Here is a 12,904-nt window from a genome sequence, read left to right as displayed (position 1 = left end):
GTCCTTTATGTCTTCAATTTTAATATGTGTCTCTGTGGGAGGTACCCATTTCTAAAATTAAAATTCCTTGGGATTAAAGACACACACGACTATATATAAGATATAGTAACCAACAAGGACCTACTGTGTAGCACAGCGAACTCTACTCAATATCTTGTAATAACCTATAGTGGAAAAGAATCTGAAAAAAAAATTCTATATAACTGAATCACTGTGCTATACAACTGAAACTAACACAACATTGTAAATTAACTATATTTCAATTAAAAAAATTTTTAATTGGTTTCCTTATAAAATGGAGAAACTGGGCTCCTTTCACCACTGTCCAAATATAAGCAGTGGGCCAGTTTCTGGATTCAGGTATTTGTTTTCAGTGATATGGCTTTTCACTTGTTTTACACTGAAGAATAGGGACCCTGGAGCAGTGGTTCCCACAAACAGAAAGAGCTTCTTCAGTTGCTTCACAAGGTGAAGAGGCTCAGGTTAGGTGGTTTGGTGCATCTTGTCCTTACAGGGACCAGGACACTGCTACAGTCTCACTGGCAGGTCAGTACTTCCAACACTAGGAAAGTTGATGAATTTTAAGGGAACGTGGTCATGAAACCAATCGGGAAATATTGATATATCTGAATTTTTTCTCAAATTGCTTGCACCCTATACTTCTGATTCTTCTTGATCCCCAGGAAGGAAACCAGCCAAGTGTAGTGCTCTTCTGTCCAGTACTAGTTAGAACACTTTGATTTCGATTTGGGAGAATTTTTTAGTGTGTCGCTCACACACTCGAGGTGTGCATTACACATTCCTTTTGGGATTCTGTTGTATCACTTAGAAAAGATGTTTAAGGTATGAAGGGCGAGGAGAATAAGCACACGTGCCCTTATGTAGGGTCACCCAAGGAAGCAGAACACGGATGTCACGAAGCTGCAGGGACTCTGCTCACCTGACCATAGTCCGTCCGGAAGACAATGACGCCCTCTGCACAGGAATTTACGGTACTTGGAAAATGCTGGCCATTTTCTCTCAGCCAGACCCGTGTTCCCTGTAAACAAAACAAACAGGATTTAACTATGAGTTTGGATTGCATTTTGTGGCAAAACACCACTCTTAAAATTACTATGACTACTACATTCCTTAAAAATCACCTTTTGAAAAGCAAACATCTTTCTCAAATAAGCAAGGAATGAATCTTCAAAGAAAGCAGCACCCACAGCCTTACACATGTACAAGTGTGACTGAGACAGAGTCCCACCAGACAGAGAAAGGACAGAGAAAATAGTACTAAAATGCAACTGAGGGACTTCCCTGGTGGCGCAGTAGTTAAGAATCCACCTGCCAATGCAGGGGACACGGGTTCGAGCCCTGGTCCGGGAAGATCCCACATGCCGCGGAGCAACTGAGCCCGTGCGCCACAACTACTGAGCCTGCGTGCCTAGAGCCTGTGCTCCGCAACAAGAGAAGCCACCGCAATGAGAAGCCCGTGCACTGCAACGAAAAGTAGCCCCCGCTCGCCGCAAACAGAGGAAGCCCGCGTGCAGCGATGAAGACCCAACACAGCCAAAACCAAAAAATTAATTAATTAAAATGCAATTGATTTATATGGATTATATCTTCACATACACGCTTTAAGGCGAGCACCATTATCATCCCATTTTACAGATGGAGAAGTGGAGGCCTAGAGGTAAAGAAACTTGCCCAGCATCACACATCCAGAAACCACAAGTTTAACCAGGTCACCACACTGCTTCACCCCAAGTCAAGAACTCTTTGGGACCTTCAGGCTCCATCTTCCCGGGTCCAAGCCCCATGCACTTGTCCACTTGGAGGGCATCAGGACACTCCACTGACTTCCTACTTGGACCAAATCCACGTGTCAACTAGACTCTCCAAGAGAAGGATGATTTCTTAGTAAATATCACAACCCAATCCACTGGTGTGAATTTTGGTAGGATTCCACCAGACACCAAATGCACCGCAAAGTCTGCAATGATATTTCAACAGATAACAACTTCCAGATCCTACTGTTTTAACCTGGGGCACAATTTTTTGGCATTGATTTCATTTCCCTTTTTTATTTCTCCACTGGGCAAATAAAATGACAACCATAATACTTAGCCTTTCAATGCTGAATTTCCTCTTTCTTTGATTTCACAACATGAAAACTGTTTGTTTTCAAGGACAAGTGATAAAAAAAAAAGTTTGAAGAAATTATTGGGTGTTCAATGGTCAAATTATAAAGAGTTATCTTTATGGGAATTCTTGTACATGGTGATGGGAATGTAAATTGGTGCAGCCTCTATGCAAACAGTACGGAGGTTCCTTAAAAAACTAAAAGTTGAACTACCACATGATCTAGCAATTCCACTCCTGGGTATATATCCAGAAGAAACAAAAACATTAGTTCCAAAAGAAACACTCACCCCCAGTGTTCACAGCAGCACTATTTACAACAGCCAGACAGGGAAGCAACCCAAGTGCCCACCGACAGACAACTGGATAAAGAAGATGTGTGTATGTGTGTGTGTGTGTATGTGAAAATTACTCAGCCATAAACAACAATGAAATACTGCCATTTGCAGCAACGTGGATGGACCTAGATAAATTATGCTTAGTGAAGTAAGACAGAGAAAGACAAATACTGTATGATATCACTTATATGTGGAATCTAAAAAAATAACACAAATGAATGTATACGCAAAACAGGAACAGACTCGCAGATACAGAAAACAAACTAGTGGTTACCAAAGGGAGGGGAGAGGGACAAATTAGGGGTATGGGATTAACAAATACAAACTATTATACATAAAATAGATAAGCAACAAGGATACACTCTACAGCACAGGGAATCATATCCATTGTCTTACATAATATCCATTAACCTATAATGGAATATAATCTGCAAAACTAGTAAATCACTATGCTATACACCTGCAACTAACACAATATTCTAAATCAACTACACTTCAATAAACAAATACTTATTTTTAAGAGAATTACCTTTATGACTTATGTATGCCCAATGTGCTGAAATCGCTTTAGTATCTCATTATGTTATTTCTACTCTGCTCAGCAATCTCATCAACTCCAACAAAAATGAAAGAGTGGAAATTTAATACCAAAATTATCACTTGAAATAGCACATAAACTTCTTTTCTAGAACTTTCAACCTCATTTCACTGATCTGCTTAATTTCTGTTTTTTTTTCTTTTTGTTTTTTTTTTTTGCGGTATGCGGGCCTCTCACTGCTGTGGCCTCTCCCGTTGTGGAGCACAGGCTCCGGACGCGCAGGCTCAGCGGCCATGGCTCACGGGCCCAGCCGCTCCGCGGCATGTGGGATCTTCCCGGACCAGGGCGCGAACCCATGTCCCCTGCATCGGCAGGCGGACTCCCAACCACTGCGCCATCAGGGAAGCCCTAATTTCTGTTTCGTTTTGAAATGTTAAGTGAAATATTAAAAATATACTGGTTATACATTCAACTTCTAGTTTAAGGGACTACTGTCACTCTCAACACAGAGAGATGGCAGGGGGAAAGCAATATAAAAGTAAACTAAATATACTCATCACTTAATGCTACTTTAAGTTGTGTTACTAATAGCATAAATAGTAGCTTCCAGTAATGGAGTGCCCATGAGGTGTCACAGTCACAGGCTAAGAGCCTCAATAATACTAATACTAACCTAATCTTTGGTAAGAAAGGAATCCCTGCCCCGAAACTGAAGTTCAGAGCTTAAGTCCTTACCTAATGTCACACAGCTGGTGACCAAGCCAGGTCTCAAATCTTTCCAATTCCTAATTCCATGCTCTTTGCACACATCACACTGACTCCTTAAAGTAATTCAGAAATAAATAAAATGCACTAATAGGTCAGTCAACAACTAACACACAAAGGTCCCTTTAAGTGTTCAGTTATCACACGCAACTCCTTCTAAAAGGGAAAATTTAATATATAAAAATCCAACTTACAAGTTACTCTCTCAGTGCCAATGATGATCCTGCTTAAAATACACCAGCCAGGACCTAAATCGTTTGTTGTCACCACTGTGACTCAGGATCCCTCGTGAGTCACCCTTGAGTTCAATGAAAGCATTTGGGGTCAGCAAGCTAGACCTTGGGGCTCTGGAAGGAGAGGGACCCAGAGGCAGGGCCACATGTGCATGAGGTTCCACAAGCGTTTCCGCCAAGAAGATCAAGGTGGCTGGAGCCCAAGGTTAAAACGGCACCGGCTCCTGTTTCCCTTATGAGTTCTGTGACTCTCCCACCATCCCAGCTACAACTCTATACAAGCACCTCCACGTGGGTATCCCCTTTCTCTTTATTGTGGGAATTTTAAGTTGTTAACTGCAAACTTCTTCAACCCTCCCTCCGTAGAGGGGTTGAAATCCTCCATGATAAAGATGGAAAACAGCATCAAAAATGAGTATGAAGTGTTTCTCTATAAACCCTGAACTGTCTTATTTAAAGAACACACGTAACACCAACACGGCCGAGTTGCCATGCCTGCACAGGTCAGTCACAGACCTCCGATTCCCACTTTGGGCTGAGACACAGGTAACGTCCAGAAAGAAGGACACGACTGTTTGTCAGTCCCGATTTCTTTATTAGCAAACAGCTCCTTTCCAAAAAGGACGTTTACTACAGGCATCTCTAAGACTGCTCTTTCAAATATCATTCCACACCAAAACTGCAGTATTTGTAATGTTCTAGAAAGAGACTTCCAAGTGCCTGAACTACTTTTTCATCCTTTTTAAAATTCACATGTCAGAGACTGCAACGTTGAAAGCTTTCAAATACCTCCATGTACACTCATAAACACACACACACACTCACTTAAATGGAAATTTTCAAACTCATAAGGTAAAAACTTTTACTCATTAGGTAAAATCATAAAATAATTCACAGTGGACCTCCATCCCAGAATCCTGAATCCAAAGCTCTGTTTGCTATGACCATCATCTCCTTTGCTTTGATCAAAAAGGATTTCATGTCCCTGTTGACCAAGTATCAAAACTGTCTATTTAGTATGAATAAACATTATGTTATGAAACATTACTGAATTAATATAAACTGTCACCAGAATTAATATAAACCTCCCAACTCCCAGGGGGTACACTGCATGCAGTTTCTTTTACTTGAGTTTTCTTGTGGTTCTTTTCACCTTCTCATTTGAAAGTATGACCAAGCCCTTGTTGACACAGTCCTTCCTACATGATCAAACACACAGCTCAACCTCCTTAGTCCAAAGGTCTTTCTCAACAGGTGTGAAGAGCCGCTAACAAACAAGTTTTACAAAATCCGGCCCAGATTTCAAATCTAGAGCCCCACTGGCCAGTTTTCCTAAACCTACAGCGGTATCTTCCCCAGATAGGAAGGGAAATGCATTCGAAACACTCCCTTTGTTCTTTGAAAAAGTTTAAACAGGCAATTTTCATAGAATCAGAATTGCAAAGTAAAACTGGTGAAATGGATATTTTTACATAGATTGTTCTGGGTGGTTTCTCTCACCCCCCCAAACTTTCTGCTTCCATTCCATTAGAATAGAACACATATGCCCAGGTCCAGGAAAGAGGCCACCCACAAGCATCTGAAAACGAAATCACAGAAAGACATTTACCAGACCATCCAAGTTTGAGTGGGGAAGAAAAATGTGCCCACCATATGCAAACCATTATATTCTCTCACTGTTAAATAAGACTGATAACTTAATGTACAATGCAGGCATATGGAGAAAGCTCCTAGCTGATGGAGAAAACTCACAATTGGAGCAAAGATATGCCTTTAAAAGTAGGTGGAACAAGTTTGATCATAAAATAGATGTTTTATTAAAACTTGAGACGTTTTCATCTTAATCTGAGACAGATATGTGTTAAATTCAACTTCTAAAAACTTTTTCTGCACATAATCAGCAGTAATAGGTTTACAAGACGAAGCACTTGCACAGAAAATTCCCATCTCTTTGATCTTTAGAGCAATCCTATAAGGCGGCGAGAAATACCATCCCTTCAAAAATAAGGTTTCCATTGCCAACAAAGGATTTCCTGGCTCTAATAAAAAAAAGACTGACCATACCAAGTGCTGGTGACAATGTGGAGAAACTGGCGGTGATGTAAAATGTTATGTCCACCTTGGAAAACGGTTTGGTGGTTTCTTAAAAATCAAAACATAGTCTCACCGTATGTCCCAAGAATTCAACTCCCAGATATCTACCTTCTCAAAAAAAAAAAAAAAAAAAAATTTCTAAAAAGCCTTGTAAGCAAACATTCGTAGCGGCATTATTCATAATAGCCATATACTAGAAATCACTTGTCGACAGAAAAAAAATGCAGAACCTAAAAGTTGTGAGTTACGTTTTATTCGGGGACCTTATGGAGGACTTCAGCCTGGGAGCCAGCCTCCCGGACAGTTCCGAGTTAACAGTTGCAAACAGGTAAGGGAGGAGCCAGGATATATAGGGTTTGTGCTGGGAAAAAAAAAAAAAAAAAAGTGGTCAAACATCAAAAGATGACTGCTAAGCACAAAACCCAACATCTCAAGTTAATGATTTTAGTGCTTTTCTATGTGTGGGAAGATGCAAGAGTCTGGGCTCATTGAAATTATTCCTTAGATATCCATCTTAACTATCTAGGGTCAAGATCCTATTTTTCTCCATCCTGAATTCCCCTCAGAGGGCACCGTTGGGGGCGACTGCAGTGGCTGATGGTGGGGACGTTCACTTTTTTACGGGAATGGAGGGCAACATGTTTTTGTCCGCACACTCAGATGTCCATCAACTGGTTCAGAAACATAAGGCGATAAATCTACACAAGTCTTAGTAATAAGAAACAAATCACAGAATCACCAACAAGGATGAATCTCAAAAACATTATGCTAAGTGAAAGAAGCTACACACAAAAAAGTAGAGAAGAGGCAAATCCATCGATGCAGAAACTAGATGAATAGATGCCCAGAGCTAGGTGTCGGGGTGCGCACGCTGCCTGCACGTGGAAAAAGGAACTCTGGGGGGTCGATGGAACTACTCTAAAACTGGACTGTGCTGATGACTGCACAACTGTGTAAATGCACTAAAATCCACTCAACCGTGAATCTACAATGGGTGAATTTTATTGTATGTAATTATACCTTGGTCATTGCAAATCATTTAAAAAAATTGTCTCCCAGCCTATGTACTTCTCAATGGTACATGAACACTCTTAACGGCTCCATAATGGGAAAAACCCAATCATATCTCTATAACTGAGCAACTGCAGTATCAAGAAACACACACGCACAGCCATAATGACTGCATGGAAGAGCTGTGTTAAAACTCTGAAGATGGGTGTTGGGTTCATCAAGTTCTCCGCTCTTCATTAGGTAGACAAAGGGGCCTCGGAGACTACAAGGCTACAAGGAGACATGTCCGAACTCATCTCCAGGTGAGGCTGTGGTAGAGGGCGTCCCTGTCTCAATCACCGGCCCCCCTCCCTGGAAGATTATCCTAAATCCCCGGCCAACTGTGTGTGACTGCAGTACCTCCTTGGGCAAGAAGTTTGTACCTATCTCCTCCCCGCTACCACGGAAACACGACGTAGCTCTGCAAAGCCTAAAATATTTACCTTCTGACCCTTTACACAGAAAGTTTACTGATCCTCATTTAAGAAGATAAAACTTCTACCATAGATTTCAACTTACTGTTGCCCCATTTCTAAAAAATAGTTTTTTTCTTTTAAACTATTACATTTCTCTTCTGATTTTAAGAATGATTCTCCTCCCTGAACTTTGAAAAAAATGAGTTTAAAAATAAGGTAAGAAAACAACCCTAAAAAGAGATAATGATGATGGACTTTAAATACCATGCTGTGTGGCATGTTCTAATTACAGATTCACAGAAAAGAGAACATTCTTTAGCCAAACACACAACTCAGTCTTAGACCCAGAACGGGGCACCGCACTTATTTTTCTCCCACAACTGCTTACTTGGCCCACATTGAGTACCATGGTTCAGGAGTCTAACAACCTACACCATAAAGTAACAAACTGTTCCTGAAATGAGATCTGCTCTTTTTTTTTTTTAAAGACAAAGAGGTCAAATAGATTTGTAATGGAAAGATTTATATGGTTATTTAAACCTGCAGTAAGTTAATCAGCCAAAAGAAAGTTCTCCTCTTTTACCGGCAATGACTTAGCAAAGAAGTAACCTGGCTTAGAAGATGTATAATGTAACAGGCTGGGACATGAGGGTCCCTACTCTTGAAGATACTGAATTCCAGAAACGAGATGTGGGTAAAATGTGTTAGTACAAGGATTTAAACAGTATTTTAAAAACTGAGGTGTAACTGACATGTAACATATTAGTTCCAGGTGTACAACATAACGATTTGGTATCTGTATATACTGAGAAGTGATCAACACAGTAAATCTAGTCAACATCCATCACCGCACATAGTTAATTCTTTTTTTCTTACCAGAACTTTTTTTTTTTTCCGGTACGCGGGCCTCTCACTGTTGTGGCCTCTCCCGTTGTGGAGCACAGGCTCCGGAAGCGCAGGCTCAGCGGCCATGGCTCACGGGTCCAGCCGCTCCACGGCATGTGGGATCTTCCCGGACCGGGGCACGAACCCGTGTCCCCTGCATCGGCAGGCAGACTCTCAACCACTGCGCCACCGGGGAAGCCCTATGAGAACTTTTAAGATCTACTCTCTTTGCTAAGAGAGTAGCAAATATACCATACGGTATTATTAACCCTAGTCACCATGCTGTCCATTAGGTCCCCAGGATTTATTTTGTATCTGTAAGTTTGTACCATTTGACCCCCTTCACCCAATTCCCCCACCCCCTACGTCTGGCAACCACCAATCTGTTCCATCTATGAGTTCAGGGGGGTTTTTTTGGTGGGGGAAATGTTCCCATGTAAGTGAGATCTCTCCTCTTTTATAGTCATTTTTGTTGCTGTTGGAAGTAGGAACACCTTTTCATCAACTGAACCGATGCTATTTTTTTCCAATCCTTATCACTCAAATCCACCTCAAAGGACACAGGGCATTTATAACATACAGAGTCCTAACACAGGTTCTTCCGCCACATCACTACTGACATTTTGGGTGAGGTAGTTTTTTGCTGAGCGGAGATGACTGTCCTAGTTGGGAACCACTGGTCTAGAGTAACAGAAAGTTCTAGAGCCACAGCCAAATTAAAGGAGTTTTCAAACCCATTAACTGAAAGCAGACTCCACTGTCTCAATTCTAGGAATTTCCACAACCTCCCAAAGTAGGATCAGCCCAGACACGGTCTACCTGGGGCAGATCTAATTTCCGGTGACCTTGGCTGGGTGCTTACACAGGGAAGGGAGGGGCCTGTACAATGTGATTCAAAATAGCTGACGAGCAGAAGGAAGGAGGTCTCCGAGGCAGACGGCTGGACGGCAGTACTAGGGGGACTCTCTCCTTTTTCTCCTCTCTTTCCACTGTGCTGTTTTGGGTTTTTTGAAATGTACTTTTCATGTTTAGAACTAACAATGTTTTTATGCAGACAGCTGGAACTGCAGAGACAAAACCTCTCCAAACCCTGTGCTCTTTCACCTCAGGGGAGATTTCAACCCCAAGTCCTTGCAAAACCTCAATGCACAACTTGTCAGAATGTCTGGAAACGGTGCAGGTGAGAACAAAGTGAAGCATCATCACACATACAGAGTGAGTATGAAAAATACAGCGTGAACACGAGCAGTGGGGACAAAGGAGCATTGCTGGCTGGAGACAAACTTAGAAATGAAAGGAAAAGGTGGAGCCCAAGGCATCTCCCCTGCAGAGACAGCCACCCCTCGAGAGGGGACCTGGAAAAAGTGAAGCAGCTGGGCAGCCACCGTCCCCAGCATCCCTACTGCAGCGGGTGGTCTGTGCATTCCTCACCACGCAGCAGGCAGAGCATGGGGCCGCCGAGGCTGAGTGATCCCCTGACTCACTTCCTCCTCGTGACTGTGAGGCTTCAGACCTGAGGCTGGCACTCCTTTCTGCACAGCTGTCTCAGATGCCAAAGAGCCCTGGACTGCTTGGCGTCCAGTGGAACTTGGGCGGTTTCAGGCTCAGTGCTCAAAGGATGCAGAATTCAGGTAGTGCGGGCCCACCACCAACTGCTGAGGAGGGAAAAGTAATGACAGGAGGCTGTGAGCACACAGCCCAGAATGTCAGAAGCACGCGGCGTAAGGATCCCAAGTTTGTACCATTTCACTGTGGTTATGGAACAGCGATGGTGTTTGTTTTCTGTAATAGGCAACGCCAAGAACAACTGTTCTACACCCATCAGAGCTGATGCCACCATGAAATTCCAGGGGAAAATGTACTGCTGACACTCATCTTCAGAGCTCGTAGGCATAACCCCTCCCACACAAACACTCCCAAAGACTGTGTGAGAAGTGTGGCGTTAACTCCCCAGACTGGCCTAGAGAAGTCTTTAAAGGCACCGCTTTTTTTTAATATATATAAGGAATATATTCCAGCTCTCTGTAGCTGAAATGCACTTGTAGCTGTCAGCTACGTCATCATCAGCGGCAACATCATTTCTTGGGCCTGCCTATGGGCCTAAAGATCATTTATAGCACTATTCCCAGAGGAAGATGTGTCATGTCCCAAACACCTAACCATCAACACATAAAAAACAGTACGGTTGTAAACTGAGCCTGCCTACATTCAATACTATAAAGTTCACAATCTGTCCCGTGCCCCTGGAGAGTTCCCAGTGAGAAGGATCGTGTGGCATCCATATTCTTTCCCGCTGTCCGCCTGTAAGGTCAAACTCTGTCACCACTATGAGCTGTAGCTTCCATGCAGAAAATAACATGAAGAGTACATGAGCAGTAGGAGACGGAAAGGCAGAAAAAAGAAGAAAGAAAACAGTAAAAGATTTTGCCAACAATAAACTAATCTTTGTTCACTGTTGCCCAGGTGAAGATACAAAGACACATTGGTATCCCCCGCTCCCAATCAAAACGAAAACAAATTATGCTAACGGGCAAGACACTTTATTTATGAACTTGTAATTCTTTAAAGAGTTTATTCGGACTTCCCTGGAGGCACAGTGGTTAAGAATCCACCTGCCAATGCAGGGGACATGGGTTTGAGCCCTAGTCCGGGAAGATCCCACATGCCGCGGAGCAACTGAGCCCGTGAGCCACAACTACTGAGCCTGCGCTCTAGAGCCCGCGAGCCACAACTGCTGAAGCCCGCGCGCCCAGAGCCCATGCTCCGCAACAAGAGAAGCCACCGCAATGAGAAGCCCGTGCGCCACAGCAAAGAGTAGCCCCCCCCTCACCACAACTAGAGAAAGCCCGCGTGCAGCGACGAAGACCCAACGCAGCCAAAAATAAGTAAATAAAAACAAATAAATAAATAAATTTTAAAAGAAAGTTTATTCCCCTGATTATGGGGTTCCAACTTGCCAACTGATTCCATCTCGGCTTTATATTCTAATTTTCCCTACCTTCCTCACAACTCCTCCAAACAGCTTTTCAGTTATTCTTTCAAACTACAGTGACTAGAAATAATCCCAGAAACAATTTGACACTGAAAGAAACGAGACATCTCCAAGCCTCTGAGACAATCTCAGACAGTGTAGGAATGTGACAATCCAAGGAACAAAAAACCAAATTATTCCATCTCTTAGTTAACCAATCATCACACAGCCAACACATATGTGTTTAAAAGAAAACAGAAAATGGACCCAAAGAATGAGCCAACACACCTAAAATCTATTCAATCTATAAGTCACTTCACCCATAAATCCATCCACCCACCCACCCGGCCAGCTTTCCGCAAGCATCTTTTGAGTCCCCTACTACGTACGTACCAGGCACTCTGAAAAGATTCACCAGTATATAAAACCGTTCCTGCTCTAAACCATTTATATGTTAGAGGTAAAACTATGCCTGTTCTAATACTCTCTTCCTATATAGTCTTTCTTCTGAAGAAAGGAATTAGGTAACAGGAAGAGCAGGAGAATAAGAGAAGGAAGAGAAGCAGGTAAATGGGAATGGGCCTTGCAGACTTTATAAAATGAATACAACTGTTCTAAGAACTCTCAAAAACTACTGGAAATCCTCTCTAACGGACACAAAACAAAAGGCTTCAGAACTGCGTTCCATTCTTCCTTTTAGTGGAAACAGTAGGAGATATAGAACAGAAGGGACAATAAAAGAACATCACAAGATGTTTTCACTCCTCGTGGAACGTAATACCAGACGTCCTCTACCTCTTATTTCCTAGAGTTCTGTCCTTTTCTATTCTTGACAAGAATACTTTTCTTTCAAACACACACACACACACACACACACACACACACACACACACACAAACTGGTAAGATAATCTTAATGAAATCCTGGCTGTATTCTGGCTACCATCTGTTTTTAGAAAAAATACACAAACTTACTCAGGAGTTTGTCGTTACTTCATAAAAACGAATGACCCAAGAACACAGTAGGAAGTAAATAAACTTGAAACGGCTATTTCTCATTTCAGCTGCGTACATCCTCCTTAATTCCTTTGCAGGATTTTATTGCATTCAAAAACATTTAATCTTTTTCATAAAATCCTACTTCCTGAATTGAGAGTTGCACGAGAAATCATCCAGCCCCAAAGTGACAGGTAACGTGTTGTTGAGAACATGAAAAAACTAGAACCCTCATACCCTGCTGGTGAGAATGTAAAATAGGGCAGCTGCCCTGGGAAACGGTCTGACAGGTCCTCAAAAAGTTAAACATAGTTACTATACGACCCAGGAATTCCACTCCCAGCTATATACATGAGAAATGAAAACATATGGCCACATGAAAACCGGCACATAAATGTTCCCAGCAGCATTATTCACAACAGCTCAAACAGGGAAACAAACAAGCTGAGGAACAGACTTTTTAAAAAATGTGGTATATTCAGAGAATGGAGT

The 12,904-nt window shown here is 42.3% G+C and overlaps 1 protein-coding gene across 2 annotated transcripts in view; it reads right to left on the bottom strand.

The window, feature by feature from the left end:
- Positions 1–12,904, bottom strand: part of MYO10 (myosin X) — a 216,367-nt gene that overhangs the window by 167,611 nt on the left and 35,852 nt on the right. For both annotated transcript variants that reach the window (XM_032627992.1, XM_032627991.1), the window contains exon 2: positions 941–1,039. In XM_032627992.1, coding sequence (XP_032483883.1) covers positions 941–1,039 — 99 coding nt within the window. The remainder of the gene's footprint in view (positions 1–940; positions 1,040–12,904) is intronic.

This window comes from Phocoena sinus, chromosome 3 (genome assembly GCF_008692025.1).
Source record: "Phocoena sinus isolate mPhoSin1 chromosome 3, mPhoSin1.pri, whole genome shotgun sequence".
NCBI classification, from domain to species: domain Eukaryota; kingdom Metazoa; phylum Chordata; class Mammalia; order Artiodactyla; family Phocoenidae; genus Phocoena; species Phocoena sinus.
The sequence above is the reverse complement of the archived record's forward strand: the minus strand, read 5'-3'. Positions and strand labels throughout refer to the sequence as shown.